Here is a 20,858-nt window from a genome sequence, read left to right on the forward strand (position 1 = left end):
AAGCATCATAGTTTGCCTAATTACAGAGGTTTCCATAGAACACATGGTGCGTATTGCAATTTTCCTTATATTCCATAGGTACAAAGAATGAGAGAATCTGCTAGAAAATACCACATCAGGACCACAAACTTTACTAGTTATATGTATAAACAGAATCTGGGAATTGGGCTGGGGCCCATGTATACAAACGTACTAATCAATGAAGACTGTAGAAAGGGAATTATCTACTGTATATGTAGGTAGGAAATGGAACCAAGAGCAACTTCCTAATGCCTGTTTGTTGGCAAATACCAAGTCTAGAAATCTAGTGCTTGTTCAAGGGTCAGAAGAGATAAAAATCAAAAGGAACTCCATGGACAAAACCTTTAACCTTTTGAGAGAAAGCATAACTTTAGAAATAATTGCCTACAGAAAACCAAAGAAAAAAGTTATTGTCATTTCAAAAAACTGTGTGGTATTCTCACATATCAGAATAAGACATTCTTGTATTACATAATACAACATAGAAAAAAAAAGATAAAATGGGAAATGAAATAAGACTGCATAAAAACATTAGAATTAAGAAACTTGGGTTATCTGATACCAGAGTCCATTGTGGAGAATAGCACACAGAGACTGATTATGACCCAGAAAACCTATAGAAAAAGTATGCCAAGCCCTGTCACTGACAGAACAAGTCTGCCAATCCCTGCTCTATGCTTTTCCTGTTTTTCACTTGAAATACTTTATCTATCTGACATTTTCCACCTTGAGGGCTCAAATTAATATCCTGAATCCTTTGTTTATATAAAAAGCTGATAAAGCCCGAAGGCTTTAAATAAAACTAGTTCAATTCAAACTAAAACCACATGCATAGTTTTCGATCATACTGCAGCTAGTTGAAGGCATTCCAGTTCCAAGTTTAGCACTTTTTCGTCCTACGAGATAAACTTAGGTGTACAGACTTTTCCCTTACCTGTCTGTAGTAAGAAGAGCCTGGCTATGAATATCTTTTTTTTCAACCGCATGTTTATGCAGTTCATCAATATAATCCATAAGCTTCTTTTCAGTTTGTTCAGCTTTCCATCTCTTCTCTCTCTCTTCATCTAGTTCCTCGACAAGTGCCTAAAAAATACACCAATATATTTGTTCTGTGAACTCAGAGAAGTTACGTAGCCTCTCACTGCCTCAATTTTTTCATTTATAATACGGGAATAAAAGTATCTAACTCAAAGGGCTATGGTGAGAATTAAACAAAAGATGGAAGTAAAGCATGCAGAATAGCGCCTGGCATAAAATAACCACTCAATAAATGTGTGAGTGTGTGTAAGTCACTTCAGTCGTGTCTGACTCTCTGTGACCCTATGGACTATAACCTGCTAGGCTCCTCTCCTTGGGATTCTCCAGGCAAGAAATACTGGAGTGGGTTGCCATGCCCTCCTCCAGGGGATCTTCCTGACCCAGGGATCAACCAGCATCTGTTACTTGCAGGCAGGTTCTTTACCACTAGCACCACCTGCAAAGCCTTCAATAAATGTTAACTGCTATTATTACTGTCATAATGACTATTACTATTTTCTAAATACTAAGGCCTTTATAACTGAGAACAAGAGGATAAAACCAACAGCATAATATTGGAAGTAAAGTGTGCTATACGATGAAAAGTATAACCAGTTGTTCACAAGTAAAAATAAGGGAAAGAAGGCAAAAATTATAAATCAATCTGTACTAAAAATTCCTAAATAACTCTAAATCTGGAAACCATGTGTCCAAAATTGGGTTTCAAAAGAGTCCATGAAAACCGTGAAATTATTTTCAAAATATTACTCAAATACTTAATGAGTTTCTCTAAGAACGTTTCTCTGGGAAGACTATAGATTTCTTTAGATACTTAAGACACTCTAAGACTCCTAAGTTAGGAATCACTGTTTTAGGAAGAATTTGAAAATTTAGACCTATTTTCTCCTTCTGAAGCATATGGCAAAATGATTTCATTAAAATCTCATCTAAAATGTGTAATTTGCATTCCTTTAAAAATTATAAAAATAGTGACATTACACAAAATCTGGAAATCAGGACAGGGAAAATAACCCAACTTCATCCCCTCAATAAAATATTTTGTGCTCAAAAAAACATGCATTATTTTTCTGGGGCTAACTTGTATTTAAAACTAAGATTATTCATATTCAATTTTTCTTAAATCTCTTAAATCATACCCGGTAAGTGGTATCTTCTGAACCATCATTGTTTAATTTCATTATTTCAGTTTTCTGGTTTTCTGATTCTTCTAATGTACTATTGTTTGGCAAAGACGAACTTATATATAATTCTTTAAGGAAAGGTGGTTTCATTTTACGATTACAACTGCAAATAAAAAACACAGTTAATAACCCAAAAAAATGTATGACACTTATAATTTTTACAACTTGGGTAATGACAGTCTAGCATAAAGAGATCCTTTTATGTAAATTTATATGAATATACTGACCAAACCTGAGCTGGCAAGGCTGAAAAGTCAAATCTTTGACATTAGGAAAGTAAAAAAAAAATAAGACCACAAGGCAGCTTTAAGGAAGGAGTTGGGAGTATAAACGTCTGTGTGTCTTATCTAAATTTCTAGAACTAAAAGAAGTACCTTATAAAAGTACTGCTGTTTTTACTGTGGTGTTTAATAGTCTGAATAGTTTTGGAATAATAGGGGATTTTTGATCTTCGAGACGTTTTCTTACTACATTCTTTTCTGTTTCCATAGTCACTTTCAGAAGTCACATCTGTGTCTCTTTTTGGTCTGGGATCTTTCTCAGGAACATTATCTATTATAGAATTAGAAGTCTAGAATAAAAAGAACAACAACAAAGTATTTTAAAAGTTCATTTTGGTATAAAAGAATATAGTTTGTTTTCTAAAATGTTAGAACTTTTCACAAGTTTAAGGATTTATAAACTAGGTATGTCTGCAACTTAAGACACGGGAATCAGCTTCTAGTATGGACAAATACGACCCTGTGAGATTCGATTCTCTCACGATCACAGTTACAAACTGGGGCAGAAATACAAATCAAACCAAAACTACCTAGAGATCCTGGAAAGTGAACTAGAGCAGGCTTATTCTAAAGAAGAGCTGACCCTTGAAAAAATGACCAGAATTAATTGTTTCTGCCTTACAGTTTTTAGCCTATGAACATATCACAATTGGCACTATATAGGGAGTCTTAAAACTCAAGTGGAGAAACCACAGACAAAATTTTGAGTCTGAAGAATTAGAGTATGGAGTAGGAAGTTCAGTAAAGGATTCAAAAGAGCAGCAGTTAAATCAAAGCAAATTAAATGCTTGCTATAATAGAATTATTAACACTCTTTAGAGGCCTATAGCAGCATCTAAAGTCTCCACAAAATGACACTCACTCTGTCCAGGACAAAATCCAAAATTACTCACAATAGGAAGAACCAGGAAAATATGACCTATTCTCAAGAGAAATGGCAATCAACAGAGACCTAACCTCAGAGACCTAAATGTTAAAATAAGCAGAGAAGAACTTTGCAATACTGATCATAACTATGCTCAATGATATAAAAAATGCTTATCATGAAAGAAAAGAAAATTCAGCAGAAAAGTAAAAATTATTTAAAAAATGGAAATTTTACAACTGAAAAAATACAATGTCTGAAGTAAAAATTGACTGACCACACTACAGAGAATGAGATGATAAAAGAAAGAATATGTAAACTTGAAGATAGCTCAGTGAAATTATTCAATATGAAGAACACAGAGGAAAAATTTAATAAAATGTACAGAGCCACAGGGGACTGTGGGATACATCAAAAGGCCTAAATGAAATTTGAAAAAAGAGGAAAGAGAATGGGACAGGAAAATATTTGAAGCAATGATGTCTAAAAATTCCAAAATTGAGGAAAGACATAAATGTACATTTAAGAATGATAAAAGGGGTCAGTTCATTAGGAAGAAAAAGTAGCCATAAATGTGTATGTGCTTAGAAAAAATATAGAGCTTTTAAAATATAAAAAGCAAATGTTGAGAGAATGCCAAGAAATAGACCCCCCAAAATCAGTAAAATAAAAATTGCTGCTTATCAATAGAGCATTAAGGAAATGAACATGCAATTCACAGGTATCTGACAAAACATTAGTATTCAAGATACAAAATAGATTCTTATAACCCAGTAACAGACTAACAACTCAATAAAGATATGGGCAAGATTTTTGAACACTTCACAAAAAATTCAATCAGCACATGAAAAAGTGCTTACCATCACCATTCATCAATGACATGCAAATTAAAATTACAACTAATGCCAGTATACGCTCACTAGAATGGATAAATAAGATCCATGCTGACAGTAAACCCTGCTGAGTCTGTGGAGCAACTGGACAGTCATACACTGCTGGCGGGCGTGCAATGGAACACTCACCTTGGGAAAGCCAGGCAGTGTCCTATTTAACTGAATAAACACCTACCCTGTCATCTAGAAAGTCTGGTTCTAGGCTATTCACTGAAGAGAAATGGAGACAAAAGTTCACAAAAAGACTTGCACTGTATTCAGTTTTATTCACAAACCTGGAAGGAATTCAGTGGCGTATCAATAGAGATAATGGAAAACTAAACTTTAGAATACTCATACAACAGAATACTACATACCAGTAAAAACAAACTACTGATACACATAATAACAGACTGATTTCAAGGTGATGCTGAGTGAAAGAGGCCTTACACAAAAGTGTTACATACTGTATAATAACATTTACATTAGGTTCTGGAAGAAGTATTAAATAACCTATGGTAAAAAACACAAGAAAAGTGATTGTGCGGTGGGGATGGGGTGTGGAATGCAGGAGAGGACTGCCTGTGAACAGCAGCGTGAGGGAACATTCTAAGACGACGGTGATGTTTACCTCCCTGTAAGTCTGGGTAACACGCATTGTTACCGCTGCTGTTCAGTTCCCTTCCTGGATCACAGCCCTGCTGTGGCAAAGGGCCTGGTGTAACTCAAGGAAGCCCTGGGCCGCGCAGGGCCACCCAAGTTGGATGTGTCACAGTGAAGAGTTCTGACAAGCGTGGTCCACTGGAGGAGGGAAGGGCAAACCACTCCAGTTTTCTTGACACGAGAATCCCATGAAGCACTGTGAAAAGCCAAAAAGATATGACACTGGATGACGAGCCCCTCCAAGGTGTCCAATATGCTACTGGGAAGAGTGGAGGGCAATTACTAACAGCTCCAGAAGGAATGAGGCGGCTGGGCCAAGGGGAAATGATGCTCAGTCATGGATGTATCTGGGGGTCAAAGTGAGGTCTGATGCTATAAAGAACGGCATTTCATAGGAACCTGGAATGTTAGGTCCATGTTGAGGTCCATGTTAGGTCCAAGCTAAGTTGGACATAGTCAAGCAGGAGATGGCAAGAGTGAATCTCAACATCTTAGGAATTAAGGACTAAAATGGAAGGGAATGGGCAAGAATTACTTAGAAGAAATGTAGTCAACAAGAGTCCAAAATACTGTACTTGGGTGTGATCTCAAAAACAACAGAATGATCTTGGTTCACTTCCAGGGCAAAACATTCAACATTACAATAATCCAGGTCTATGCCCCAACCACTAATGCTGAAGAAGCTGAAGTTGATCTGTTCTATGAAGACCTACAAGACTTTCTAGAACTAACACTAACAAAAGCTGTCCTTTTCATCACAGGGGATTGGAATGAATCAAGAGATACCTGGAGTAACACACGTTTGTCCCTGGAGTACAAAATGGAGCAAGACAAGGGCTAACAGGAGTTCTGTCAAGAGAATGCACTGGTCAGAGCAAACACCCTTTTCCAGCAACACAAGAGACACCTCTACATATGGAATCACCAAATGGTCAACACCAAAATCAGACTGACTATATCCTTTGCGTTAACAGGCCATTTAGAGAGCTGTAGAACCAATTCAGAGAACACGACATCTCTATTTTACATCAAAAGTAAAATAAGTAAATGTAAATACTTTAAAAAAAACACTGAACTCCATAAAGATACACAGGCTTAAATATTTACAGAGGGAAGACTACTGACTTGTAGTTCACTTTGAACTGTGTGACAGAATAGAAGTTTGAAAAATGAATAGGCATATGATGAAATAAATACAGTAATATGTTGGTAGTGGAATCTAACTGGTGGATATACTGGTATTCACCAAGAAAGTCTCTTATATTGCTCTAAGTTTTAAAACATTCATAATAAAATGGTGTTGAAAAATGAAAATCTAAGACAAAGCAGTCTTTCACAGAAAGAATTCTCACAATTAGTGTAATAATTAAAGTATAATAATTAGGAAGAATAACTATCACTATATTATAGCACATTTTCAGTAACTTTATGACTTTACTTATAATTTAAGTGTATATATCAACTGAAATTCAAATTGTATGTTTACCCTTTACACTAAGGTAGTAAAAAAGAAGGGCTTCCCTGGCAGCTTCCCTGGTGGCTAGAAGTTAAAGCCTGCAATGTGGGAGATCTGGGTTCAATCCCTGGGTCGGGAAGATCCCTTGGAGAAGGAAATGGCAACCCACTCCAGGATTCTTGCCTGGAGAATCCCATGGACAGAGGAGCCTGGTAGGCTACAGCCCACGGGGTCATGAAGAGTCGGGCACAGCTGAGCGACTTCACTTTCACTTTTCCCTGGCAGCTTAGCTGGTAAAGAATCAACATGCAATGCAGGAGATCTGGGTTCGATTCCTGGATTGGGACGCTCCCCTGGAGAAGGGATAGGCTACCCACTCTAGTATTTTTGGGCTTCCCTGGTGACTCAGATAGTCAAGAATCCACCTGCAATGTGGGAGACCTGGGCTCGATTGCTGTGTTGGGAAGATCCCTTGGAGGGCACGGCAACCCACTCCAGTATTACTGCCTGAGGAATCCCCATGGAGAGAGGACCAGGGCAGGCTACCGTCCATGGGGTCACACAGATGGACATTATTAAGCAACTAAGCACAGCACAGCACTGCACAAAAGAGGTCCTTCTCTCAAACATTTTTCACATTCGTAGCAATAAATCATCCTCTCCCCCGCCGCCCCTCCCCGCCCCCACAAGCTAGATTCCTGTTCTCAGTCATAAAGTAAGAAGAATTATCACTGAGTGAGACACACGACTGCGGAAAGGATACCAGAGTGGATTTTACGAGATTTGAGTCTGAAGTTCAACTCTGCCTCACTAAAATAAAGGACTCAAATAAACTGAGTTTCTATTCTATTTAACAACAACAATATATTAATCCTTATCTACTTGACTGAACTGTCGTGAGGATGGCCTAAGAGAAGCTGAAAAGTGCACTCTGAAAGACAACGTTAAGCTTAAATCTAAGCTCTGACACGGGCAGAAGAGTTGGCCACTGGAAAAGATGGACGATGAGCTCTGAGGAGACGAAGGTCCTACCAGCTTGGTGGGGTGTTATCAGCGATGCCAAGGAATGCATCCACCAGCTCTCCCGTCCCAGCTCTCCTCTCATCTACCTGTGGCCCAAGCTGAAACCTCCATGGATTTCTGGCACACGGGATCCTTACAGTCTTATGCACATACTCACCTAAGGTAGATCTCATGTTTATTAAGCATTGCCAGTGTTAAAAGATAATAGTTCAGAATTACTACAAACCAGTGAACCATAATCATTCCATAAGCATTTTCTATTACCCACTCTCAGGAATCGAAGCAGGAATTTTAACTTGCCACTTAGCTATAAGTTTTAGAAGTGGTTTTGACTATAAAAACAACTGAAGAGAAAGTAGAGGCCAAAGTTGCTCAGACATCCTCTGTGTTAGTAAGCACTGAATCCAAAGAGTTCTGTTTATTTGAAGTAAAAGGTAGATGGATGGAACCAATGCGAAGTACAGAACACCCAATGAATTACCTAAGATGTGAAGAAGACCCTCAAGGAAAATGAGTGGGAAAAATGTGTTACTGCTAGTACTACAAGACAATCCAATTGTAAAGGAAAAAGATAAACATACTCACCAATGCCAGAAATATAGATTGTTTCTGGTTGGTCAGCCTGTAGGCAATTTTTTGCCCATTTTCTTAATCTCTTTCTTCAACAAACACACTGCTTAGAAAAGCAAGAAAAATACTTACTTCACTGAGAAGCTGTAAAATTTGATCATCTAATTTCTGCAGTTTCATCTCATTCTGAAGATCATTTTCATGATTCACTTTCTCTGGCTCGGAAGAGGGACACACAGACATGAGCGACGTCAAACCCCTGTCTGTCGGTGTGCTTGCAAACTGATCCAAGGGCGCTGTGTCGCCGACGGGGGGCGCCACTGGCATCCCGTCAGTGATCTGGGACACGGAGGCAAACCAGAACCCTTTACATTGACATTTATTAAAACCTGAAAACATCCTTTACATTAGAAAAAACAAAACAGTACTATACCTCATCTTCACTTATATTTAGGGGAGACTCAGAAGAAACTAAATTATCCAAAAGACCTTCGAAGCACTGTAGGTGTGATGAATTTATTTCTGCCATATTTATTGGCTCACCAAATATGTTCTTACAATCTAGGATTCTGAGCTGCGGCAAAGTCTGGAGCATAACTGCTCTGTATCCTTGGAAACAAATCGTTGAAATGAAAACTCAAGCATAAAACAAAGGTTAACTACGTTTAGACTAAAGTAAACCTATCAGCTACCACATATATCACCTGAATGATAAAATTAGTCCTGGAATGGAACTAATAAACTAACAAAAAACTACTCATCCTCTCCAGTGTGCAATCATTAAATACAGAACAAACAAAACACTATGCCCAAATCCCTCCCAAACAGTCCTCCTGATGAAATGAGAAAGTATCATTTCTGCATTGTTCATAAAACTGCCTTAAAGGTATAAATGCACAAAACCAGTAGCAATGTACTCTAGACAGGAGGCCAAACATACCTTTTGCTTATCTGTAATAAAACTAGTACAGATGTAAATCAGGATGATAAGAATAACAATCAGAGATCAAAATTTTGCTAGTGAGGCTGTAAGTATTAACCAGCTTAAACATTTCCACTTTCTCCTCTTACATTACATACAACTAGGATTAAAATAGGCAATCTATCGAGTATTTAAGAATACGATCATCTTCCTTAAGTACAATAAAATAGGAGAAATCTGGAAAATGAACATTAATTTGGTTTTTAGGCTAACAAAAATGCTTTAGTTAATTTTGCTCAACTGCAAGTAAAGTGGTTGGAAAAAACTCCAAAAGAAAGAAGTCTAGCAAATTAACATCAGAAATTTTAAGGAAAGAAAAGTAATTTCAGTAATAAATAACTCTGGGGAGTGGGCAACTGTGTTCAGAGAAATATCTCATCTAGGAAAGAAAGTGAAAAGCAAGGGTTCAAACTATTGGAACTAGAGGCTCTTGAGATGAGATTATTAGAAAAAATAAATCCAGCTTGTGGGTTAGTAAAGGAAAATAAACTGTCTTAGGGATAAGGTTTTCTTCTAAGAAAAGGGTTTCCCTCCCAAACAGAAATCTGTTCTGATTTTCAGGGAGATTCTATTATCATGTAGGAAAACAGGTGCTCTCAAACCTAACATATTCTTCTGCAAAGTAAAACTATCAAAACAGGTTTCCATTCTGGGAAAAGCCTTCTTATAACTGCATATTAATGAGACTAGAGCCTCTTCAGCCAACTTCTATCCAAAAAGATCTTAAGAATTTATGTTCATATTCTACATTTGAATCTTGTTGTTAGGTTAAGCAATTTGAGACAAATGAGTTCTAGAAATGGCAGTCTGGTCTGCTTTATCTTCACGGATCTCAATGATTTTGAATTAGATCAAACGGCATTTCAGTAGCATCTTCTACACAGCATATTAAGTTTAAGCTTTCTTCTTAAAAAAATCATTTACTTATTAGTAATTTAAGACAGTCACATGGTGTAAAATTCAGAAGACAGTAAAAAGTTTTTCTAACATTTATTGATTTTCCACTGCTCTTTTCACATTTCCTGATCCCCACCCACCAAATTCTGAAGCTAATAATTATTATCAGCTTTTTTGTGAATCCTTCTAGCTACTTTGTATGTATAGTCAGCAAACACACACAGTTATCCTTTGAACACAAATAGTAGCCTATTAAACACACTGCTTTGCAACTTGCTTGCTTTTCTTTCTATTAACAGTGGTATATCTTGGAGATAACGCCTTTCAATAGCTACAGAGATTCTATATTCTTTTTTTTTTATGGTTGCTTAGTATTATACAAATATATCATTAACAATTTAATTTTGAAGCATCATTTATTAAATATAAAACTGTCTAAATACAATTTCTTATCTGTTCAGCTTGTATCCCTCTTCAACAGTAATTCAGTCTTAATAAAATAATTTATTTGTAATTATATTCTTCCAAAAATATTAAGCTGCAAAATTTAAGACAAATTCAAGGAGGTCATCAATAGTTTTCAAAAAATAAAGAAGCTTTTAATATTGTTATAAAAAGTATTATGTGAATCATTCATACCTGGTAAATGACAGACAGGATTATCCTCTCCATTTTTTTCCAAAATAAGATTAGTCAAGAAGTGTAATCCTACTGTACACTGAAGTAGGTGATGGATACTATCGATACAATTACTATGCAGGTCAATATATCTAAGTTTGTGTTTAATTCCATGAAGAGGCATCAAACCTGCAATACAAACAATGCTCTTGTGATGTCACAGCATCCATTTTTCTAACAGCTAATTAAAAATAACTTTCATATTCGTTTTATTTAAACAGGCAAAGGAGCTACATTAGTAAGACGCTGCTGCAAACAGCTAGCCAACGAATAGGGTATCAGCAAAGTGAGCTGTTGTTTTGAAGAAACGAGGGTTTGGCATCTCTCGAGGCCAGAGCCCTGGGTACCTAGGCTTTGGTTCTCCGCCAACAAAAAAATGGGCCTCCCCAGGCCCATGCACTTTTATGAGAATAAGGCAATGGCTTCCAAGTTCTCAACCAACACACCTTTTTAAATTATCAGATATAAGCTAATACTCCAATTTTATTGGGTTGAGTATAAAATAAACACCAATAGCATCCCTTTGATTTAGTTCCCTGGGTAACGTTTCTCGCCTAAACTCATCTAGAGCAAGGTGACGTCAGAAACTAGATTTGCAGTAGAGGCTTCTGGTGCCAGCACAGCCCTTGGCTGGCCTGACTTCAGCCCCAGCTGCGGGGCACAGGGGTCAGAGTTTTACTCAAAACCGAGTGTGCTGAGCAAGGTTTAACCCAGAAGTGTGAGGCAGTCAAAACACCTCCAGGAGTGCCCCTCAACGAGAGGAGAATCACCCGCGGCGGCAGGCCCTAGCTTCCCTTCTTTCGGAAGGGCCATTCTTTCAAAAGGACCTCTCTACTCTGCTCCACTGAAGGTCTTAGTTTTCGAATTTTGCCTGGCTTAGTACTCTCCATTCATAAATACACAAACTTCTAGTTATCTGAAAACATTAACACAAATAGGAAGAAAAAATATAAAAAATTAACACAAAAACTGCCCTAACATAATAATAAAAGGATAAGTACACAATATAGTACTGTGCTTAATTGCTCAGTCGTGTCCAACTCTTTGTGACCCCATGGGCTGTAGCCCGCCAGGCTCCTCTGTCCATCGGATTCTCCAGGCAAGGATCCTGGAGAGGTTGCCATGCCCTCCTCCAGGGGATCTTCCCGACCCAGGGATTGAACCCGGCTCTCCCGCATTGCAGGGGATTCTGGAAGACCATTATAGTACTATACTAACACTACTGATAATAATGTAAGAGGACTCACCTTTCTTTTCTTTCTTCCATTTCTTCAACCTGACTGGAATACTCTTTTCTCCTCAATGATCTCTGTTTCTTGCTAACTTCTACTTATCTTTTTTTACAGAGCTGCCTCTCTTATTTTCTTCATAGGCTTTATCACTAACTTCTGTTCATCTGTCACACCCTCAGAAGTCTTCTTTGACCACTCACTACAAGATCAGATTGCCTGTCATGTATTCTTATGCGTACTCAACATTTCTTCTCAATTTACCATCACATTTCTGAGTTCCAGTTCCCTGTTACCCATTATTTCTCTTAAGCTGCAACTTCACCTCCCTTTTATGTCTCAATTTTAAAGTGCCCCTGGGGACTCATTCCAGGTCCTCCTTCTCTAGCCACAGATTCAGAATCTCCCAGATTGATGGCAACAAACACCACTGAAGTCCCGAATCTACAACACCCACTGTGATGCCCTACCCCCAAACTGCAGATCACACACACACACACCCCCAACGAGGTCCTCAAATTTAAGACAGAATCCTTAATTCCTACCCCTGTACACACACACACATACATATATATACCTCACAAGGTTCTCAAATCTGAGAATCCACAATTCTTATCCCTGCTCCAATCTTTCCTATGTCAGGCAATAGCACCATCATCCACTCCCTTCACTTCCTCATCTCAATCTATCGGCAAATTCTATGAACTCCACATGTAAACTCTATGTATTTACACCTCTGTACTATTTTCATATTAGTCCAAGGCCCCATCACCTCACACCAAGACCACAGGAAGAGCTTTCTAACTGGCTACTGGCCTTTCACTCCTGTCCTACCAAACTTCATTCTTCACCCACTCAGCAGCCAGAGTGATTCTTTAAGCAGATGGATTAGATTAAGTACTTACTGGTTTAAAGCCTTTCAATGGCTTCCCACTGTTCTTAGAATATGCCAATTTCTCACCCTGCTTATGAAGCTCTATGTGATCTGACTCTGCCTACTTTCCCACCTCTTTTCTTAGCACATTAATCCATCATTTGCTACACTCTAGTTGCAGGAGCCTTTTTCCTGTTCCTTATCCTGGCAAGCTTGATCACACCTTCGTGTTTCTGCATGTGCTTAATAATATAAACTGTCATTACCCAATGAAGTGTTTTTAACCATATAAAATGTCATTCCAAGAATTATCTATTAGAACTTATAGTTTTATATTTTCCTTTGGACTGCAGACAGATCAGTCAATCCTAAAGGGAATCAATCCTGAATATTCACTGGAAGAAATGATGTTGAAGCTGAAGGTCCAATACTGTGGTCACCTGATGTGAAGAGCCGACTCATTAGAAAAGACCCTGATGCTGGGAAAGATTCAAGGTGGGAGAAGGGGATGACAGAGGATGCGATGGTTGGATGGCATCACTGACTCGATGGACGTGAGTCTGAGCAAGTTCTGGGAGATGGTGAAGGACGGGGAAGCCTAGTGTGCTGCAGTCCATGGGGTCACAAAGAGTTGGATACGACTGAGCAACTGAACAACAAAATTATATCCATACATAGAATTTGACGTGCTTTAACAAACATATATGGTTATGTTACCCTTACAATGGAGATGAAGAACATTTTCATCACTCAAATCACTGTGTCCTTATGTAAATCAGTCTTCTCTCATCTTCAATCCCTGGTAACTAACTAATTATCTCATTTCTCCCTTTGTATCTCTGCCTATGTCAGAATATCACACAAATGGGATCATACAATATAATTTTCTGTGATTTCCTCCCTTCACTTAGAATGAGTTCCATTCAGTCCCTCAGTTGTGTCCGACTCTTTGCAACCCCATGGACTATAGCTTTCCTGTCCACCAACTCCTGGAGCTTACTCAAACTCATTGAGTTGGTGATGCCATCCAATCATCTCATCCTCTGTCATCCCCTGCTCTTCCTGTTTTCAACCTCTCCCAGCATCAGGGTCTTTTCCAATGAGTCTGTTCTTTACATCAAGTGGCCAAAGGATTGGAGTTTCAGCTTCAGCATCTATCCTTCCAATGATTATTCAGGACTGATTTAGGATTGACTGGTTTGATTTCCATGCTGTCCAAGGGACTCTCAAGAGTCTTCTCCACCACCACAGATCAAAAGCATCAGTTCTTCGGTGCTCAGCTCTCTTTATGGTCTAACTCTCACATCCACACGTGACTACTAGGAAAACCATAGCTTTGACGGGATGGACCTTTGTTGGCAAAGTAATGTCTCTGCTTTCTAATATGCTGTCTAGGTTGGTCATAGCTTTTCTTCCAAGGAGCATCTTTTAATTTTATGGCTGCAGTGATTTTGGAGCCCAAGAAAATAAAGTCCGTCACTGTTTCCATTGTTTCCCCCATCTATTTGCTGTGAAGTGATGGGACCAGGTGCCATGATCTTCGTTTTTTGAATGTTGAGTTTTAAGCCAACCCAAGTCTCCCTCATTGCAGGTGGATTCTTTACCAGCTGAGTCACCAGGGAAGCCCAAGAATACTGGAGTGGGTAGCCTACCCCTTCTCCAGTGGATCTTCCTGACCCAGGAACTGAACTGGGGTCTCCTGCATTGCAGGTAGATTCTTTACCAACTGAGCTACCAGGGAAGTCCTCATTTAGTATAACTTACTGCAATATTTTTAGATTTATCTATGTTGCTGCATATATCAATAATTCACTCTCTTTTTTTTTTTTGGCTGTACATATGGGATTTTAGATCCCTGATCAGGGCTCCAACCCATATCCCCTGCACTGGAAACATGGAGTCTTAACCACTGGACTGCCAAAGACGACCCCATAGTTCATTCCCTTTTACTGCCAAGTAATAACCCATCCTGTGGATGTAACACAATTTGTTTATCTATTTACCAGGTGATAGACATATGGGTGTTTTCTAATTTGGGAGATTATGAATAACCATATAAACATGATAATTTTAAAAAGAAATACAATCGTTTTACCATTCACATACAAGTCTTTGATTAGACATGTTTTCATTTCTGCTAGGTAAACCCCTAGGAGTAGAAAAGCATGATTATATGCTTACCTTCAAACTATTTTCCAAAGTTTAGTTTTACCATTTTGAATTCTACTAGTAATGTATGAAAGCTTTAATCTATCTCATCAACATTTTGTAAGTTTTTTAAACTATATCTAGTCTAGAGGTATGAAATGGATCTCACTGTGATTTTAATTTGCATTTCCTTAATTACTCAGGATGCAAAACTTTTTTTTTTTGATACTTGTCATTTGGATAGCCTCTGGAGAAGAGTCTGCTCAAATCTTTTGCTTATTTTTTTTAGGGAGCTGACATGATCTCATTTGTTTTACTTCCCCACTACAATGTAAGCCCTGTGACAAGAAACTTATCTGTTATAATATTTTTTCATCACTATTGAATAGTGCTTGATAGAATGATCTTCAATAAATATCTGTTGAGTAAAACTATCATATCCAAGATTCACATTTTTCAGTTAAGGAAGCTGCATCCAAAGAACAATATACTTTGCCCAGCATCATACTGCAGAGACAGAGCTATGGTTAATACTCAATTCTAATACTTTCACATTTTGGGGGAAAACTTGTTTTTACAAATTAAAATACTGTTGCTACTTTGGTTAAGGGTAGGGACTAGGTTACTGTATTTTATCTTTTGTGTACTAAATTCCTGGCATGTGAAATGTGAAAGTCGCTCAGTCGTGTCCGACTCTTTGCGACGCCATGGACTGTAGTCCATGAAATTTTCCAGGCCAGAATACTGGAGTGGTAGCCTTTCCCTTCTCCAGGGGATCTTCCCAACCCAGGGATCGAACCCAGATTCCTGGCATAGGATAGCATTTTCCTAGCAGGGGAGAAAAGCTAACAAATGAAATAACACTGATTCAAATACCATATTGATAAGGATTATGAAGATAATTAGGGGCTTCCCAGATAGCGTCCCAGAATCCACCTGCCAATACATGAGATGCAAGAGACAGAGGTTTGATCCCTGGGTCAGGAAGATCCCCCGGAGGAGGGAATGGCAACCCATTCCAGTGTTTTTGCCTAAAGAGTCCCACGGACAGAGGAGGCTGGCAGGGACTGGGTTTGCAAAGAGCTGGACGTGACTGACTAACAGATAAGCAGCAGAATGAAGATAATTACAGAATTTCCCTGGTTCTGACATTAAGAATAATCATAAAACTTTGCTCACTCTGTTAGTGTATCACTGTAAGTCATTAAAAGATTAACAGTTTTTAGTGCTCTTAGACATGGAAATGTCAAAAAGAAAAAACCTTCTGTGATAGTCAATTTGCTATAGCCTCTGGAATGCTACACACCTGTGCTACATCCAGCGTGGTAGAGCTAGCCACATGTGGCTTTTTAAATTGAAATAACAATTTAATTAAAATTAACTAAAATTACAAATTCAGTTCCTCAGTGTACTAGTCACATTTCAAGAGCTCAAAGGCACATCTGTCTATTAGTTGCCATACCAGACAGTACACACACAGAGTATTCTTATCACTGTGAAAAGTTCTATTGGAACTATTCCTCTCTATATATTGATAACATAACTCATCAATTCTCTAAGATTAAAAGTACATCCCTCCCAAAGTTTGTCCTACCTAACCTAATCTTTCCTGTAACTTGTTACTCTAGTTTTTATTCCTGGGTTTTTATTTAGCTTAGGTTCAGCCCCAACAAAAAAATATGACCAAGAAACACTCTAGATGAGATTTTAAGTCAAAAATTGGATTATTCAGTTCTACAACATGCAGAGCTATATCACTCATCACATGTGGCCAATGCTCAGCTTTACAGAAAACAGAAGCTTATCTACTTACCACTAAGGTCATTTATGTGGTTGTAAGATAAATTCAATCTGGTCAGATTACTTAGAGCTTCAAGACCTAAAATAAAATAAAGTCATTACAAGATTCAAATAATCAACTAATTAGGGTTATATACTATTACAATACTATTTCAGATTGCTTTGAAGTACATCTACAGTTGATAACAATGAAATCAATTTTATTGATATTTTGCAAAATAATTTTTAAAAAAATTGGTAACTTTTTTAGAAAAAAACTTTTCATATGACTTTTAGAGTCAGTGTTGAAAAACTTATGAATATTTATCATCTCCCTTACACAAAGTAATACATAAAAAGCACTTACAAACCTTCTATTCTTGTGATCAAATTGCAGGACAAATTTAAAGTGCATAGTTTTGTCAGTGTGTTTAGTCCTTCAATTTGACTTATTTGGTTAGATGACAGATCTAAATGTTGTAAATTCCAAATGTGATCAATGGATGTGATCTTCGAGATGTTATTGCAATGAAGATTGATGGCATGAAGAGCTGAATCTAAAGATAACTCTGAAATGCTACAAAGGAAAACACATATTATTAAAAACAAGTAAAAAATGTTCTTAAAAATCATGACTAAAAAACTAAAATTAACCAAAGAGCACAAAGATAGTATGCAGGTACTCTATTCATTCTATAATAAAATTCTTCCTATTTAAGGTAGCTTTGAAATGTCTCATTAGGTGCAATGTTTCTTACAACCAGCCAGCATTTGGTACCATTTATATAAATAAGTAACTCAATCAAGAAAGGAAAGGAATGCTGGGCATTTCTTGGTTTCATATGCAGTCATCAGTATAAAGCAAAAGCAATATTTATAAAAGTTCAAATCTGCACTTTTTTTTTGCTATTTGAGTAAATGAATTAGTCTCTCTAAACCTGTTTCCCCCTGTTCATTTAATTCTCACAATTCCAAGCAGTAGGTATTTAAGGATACGATTTACAGAAAGTAGGTACCTTGTCCAAGCTCTTGTGCAAATCACCTAATTGGGCCAGGATAAATATGGATCTGACACTTGAGTTTACAATCTTACTCTCATCACTGTCTGCAATGTCTGTTTAACCCAGAATGTAGTTGATTTCAAATAAACCACTAACTCTTGCCATTTGCAGTGAAAAAGTCCCTGTCTTCCCTTGCTGAAACTTGGACTGCATCTCCTCTAGATGGAACTCATCTTTTCATTCTCTGAATTGCTGCTATTTTAAACTAGAGTCTCTTCTGAAGATAGGAGTTCCAGGAATACAAGCTACAGTGCACATAATTCAGATATGCTGGAACTGGGACACGTGAAATCAGGGGCATCTCCTCCATGTTTTGAAGCAGCTACAGTAAAGTTGTAGGAAATCTCAAAGCAGGAAAATGAGTTAGCAGTCAAGGAGTAAAAAAGGAAAACAAGGAATTCAGGTTTGTTTCCAAATTAGTATTAAGAACCTCAAATTTAAAACTGAAACACATAAAGTTTGAATATGTTGTAAGATCATTCAATTTATGCTTTACTCTTCAGACTGAAGCTCATAAGAACCCCTGGCAGAAAAAGGTTGCTGCTGCTGCTAAGTCACTTCAGTTGTGTCCGACTCTGTGCGACCCCATAGACGGCAGCTCACCAGGCTCCCCCGTCCCTGGGTTTTCTCCAGGCAAGAACACTGGAGTGGGTTGCCATTTCCTTCTCCATTGCATGAAAGTGAAAAGTTAAAGTGAAGTCGCTCAGTCGTGCCTGACTCTTAGCGACCTCATGGACTGCAGCCCACCAGGCTCCTCTGACCATGGGATTCTCCAGGCCAGAATCCTGGAGTGGGTAGCCTTTCCCTTCTCCAGGGGATCTTCCCAACCCAGGGATCAAACCCAGGTCTCCCCCAATGCAGGCGGATTCTTTACCAGCTGAGCCACCAGGGAATCCCTAAGAGTAGACGGAGTGTGTGTGTGTAAGTCTCTGAAAATAAAAAGCTGCTGAAGAGGTGCTTACCCAATCACTACCGCTGGCGCTTTCATAGTTTGCCCTGGTTAATTACGATCAGCCTGTTTAACTTTCTAAAACTCAGCTTCCAGAGGGTACCAGACTAAGTGAAAAACATTTATAGATGATGGTGGTGCTGTTCAGTTCAGTCGATCAGTCGTGTGCAACTCTGTGCAATCCCACAGACAGCAGCCCACCAGGCTCCCCCGTCCATGGGATTTTCCAGGCAAGAGTACTGGGGTGGGGTGCCATTGCCTTCTGTGAAATTTCATACTAGCACTCTCTGAATGTGACTATTTCTAATATTTTCCAGTTGTCTAGCTTCTGTCATTTACTGGGGCTTCCCTGGTGGTTCAGACAGTAAAGAATCTGCCTACAATGCAGGAGACCCAGGATGAGCTATTATTTAGTGCCAGACCGTATGCTAGTAACACATGCTCCTAATGACAGCCATTTATTTTCTGAAACATTGTTTCCGGAAACTAATATTGTGCAGATATCGTAGTATAGTTATCTGAAAAAGCAGGCTGTGAAATTAGACAGAAATGATTTTGAATTCAAACTTAGTCCACCAGCTGCATGAAGCTGGGAAAGTTATAAAGATCTTCTGAGTCTCAGATAGGTCCCCTGTAATATTACTACCTTGCACAGTTCTGAGAATTGATGATAATACAGTCACACACAGAGATGGCATTCAACGTGGCAGCTATTATTAAATATAAACGTAAATATTTCTTTGAAAAAACACCTTCGTGGAATTTTCTGGCAAATTTTAGATCGAGATCCAGAACAAGCTGCTTTGATTATCGGTAGGGTGTGCACAGAGCGCAGGCAACAAAAAAACCATGTATGTGGAAAGGCAAAGACAAGCCTACTATGGCACAGAACTGCCTGTTTGGGGCTTTAGTGTGCCTAATGACAGGGTGTCAACTGGAAAAAAGGAGAGGGGTGAGACAAAAAAAGCACACGGGGCCAATCAGCAACGCAGAACCGAGAGCCTAGTATCGTGCACACATTTGGGCTGCATGAAAGAAGAAAACGGTAAACTAAATAGGTTTAGCATTTTCAAAAAGCGTGAACAATACACGTACCACAGCGCTCTGCAAAGGAAAATTCAGAATGGGGGCAAAAGAACCGAGGCAAAACCAATGAAGAGCAGCCAAGTCTTACTTCACAACTCCCAGGGACACTCCGCTGCCACTTTCCGTCACAAGGAAGGAGCAGAGAGGACAGAGCGAGCAAACGAACAGCAGCGGTGAAGAGAGGAGCAGCGAAGGCTGGCAGGGACGCGGGCAGTCCCGGGGGCGGAGGGCGGGCGGCCCCGCTGGACACGGGCCTGGCCCCTCAGCAGCGCGGCTGTGGCGCGGAGCGGCGGCCCAAGCCAGACGCCTTCGGGCGCGGCCTCGGAGAAGCCGCTCCGCACCTCCGCTCTTCCCCGAGGCCCACGACCCCCGCCCGGGGCTGCGCGGGCCGCTCCCGGCGGCAGGAGCGCCCTTTACCTCCGCAGGCCTTTGTCCATGAAGCACAAATCCCCGCAGTTGCTGTCAGCGTCCTCATTCTCGACTTCCGTCTCCCCCGGGGCCTCCATGGCACCGGCGACGGGGAGGGGGTCGTAACCGGCGCCCAGCGCAGGGCCTGAGAGCCCGGAACACGCCTCCCGGGTTGGCGGAAGCCCGGCCCGACGGGGCGGGGCGGAAACCCCACCTCCAACCGACGGAGGGCCTTTCCCGCCCGGACGGCGTCGCGAAGCCGGAAGCCGGAGATTCTCCACAGAGGGCGTCCTTCCCTTTTACGGCATCTATGGCGAACGCTAGGGACTTGCCGTAAAGCGAGACATTTTTTGCCGGCCTTTGGGTTGTTGGGGAATAAATAGGTCTTTCCTGGGTGGCTCTTCCGTATTGGTTTTTGCATTGTGGGCGACTGACTTCTGAAGGCGATTTCACAGCAGCTTGTTCTTACAGATGTATAGGCTTTCTGTTCAGTTCAGTCAGTTCAGTCGCGTCCAACTCTGCGACCCCATGGACTGCAGCACCCAGGTCTCCCTGTCCATCACCAACTCCCCGAGTTTACTCAAACTCATGTTCATCGAGTCGGTGATGCCATCCAACCATGTCATCCTCTGTCGTCCCCTTCTCCTCCAGCCTTCAATCTTTCCTAGCATCAGGGTCTTTTCCGGTGAGTCAGTTCTTTGGCCAAAGCATAGGCTTCCATATCTATAAGTTGACACCCCACCCCACCCCCCACCCCCCCCCGCCCCCGGGACTATGGGCTCTCCTATTGATTCCAC

At 39.7% G+C, this 20,858-nt stretch overlaps 1 protein-coding gene across 1 annotated transcript in view; it reads right to left on the reverse strand.

The window, feature by feature from the left end:
• The window catches only part of LRRCC1 (leucine rich repeat and coiled-coil centrosomal protein 1), a 45,005-nt gene extending 24,827 nt beyond the window's left edge, over positions 1 to 20,178 (reverse strand). Inside the window, exons 1-9 of the mRNA XM_052651833.1 lie at positions 20,071 to 20,178; positions 16,929 to 17,134; positions 16,592 to 16,657; positions 10,489 to 10,656; positions 8,404 to 8,579; positions 8,103 to 8,309; positions 2,615 to 2,811; positions 2,196 to 2,343; positions 956 to 1,104 (exon numbers count right to left, since the gene is read on the reverse strand). Of these exons, the coding sequence (XP_052507793.1) occupies positions 956 to 1,104; positions 2,196 to 2,343; positions 2,615 to 2,811; positions 8,103 to 8,309; positions 8,404 to 8,579; positions 10,489 to 10,656; positions 16,592 to 16,657; positions 16,929 to 17,134; positions 20,071 to 20,159 (1,406 nt within the window). The 5' untranslated portion in view covers positions 20,160 to 20,178. The remainder of the gene's footprint in view (positions 1 to 955; positions 1,105 to 2,195; positions 2,344 to 2,614; positions 2,812 to 8,102; positions 8,310 to 8,403; positions 8,580 to 10,488; positions 10,657 to 16,591; positions 16,658 to 16,928; positions 17,135 to 20,070) is intronic.
• Between the last annotated feature and the right edge of the window lie 680 nt (positions 20,179 to 20,858).

The sequence above is a fragment of the Budorcas taxicolor genome, chromosome 14 (assembly GCF_023091745.1).
Source record: "Budorcas taxicolor isolate Tak-1 chromosome 14, Takin1.1, whole genome shotgun sequence".
NCBI lineage: Eukaryota > Metazoa > Chordata > Mammalia > Artiodactyla > Bovidae > Budorcas > Budorcas taxicolor.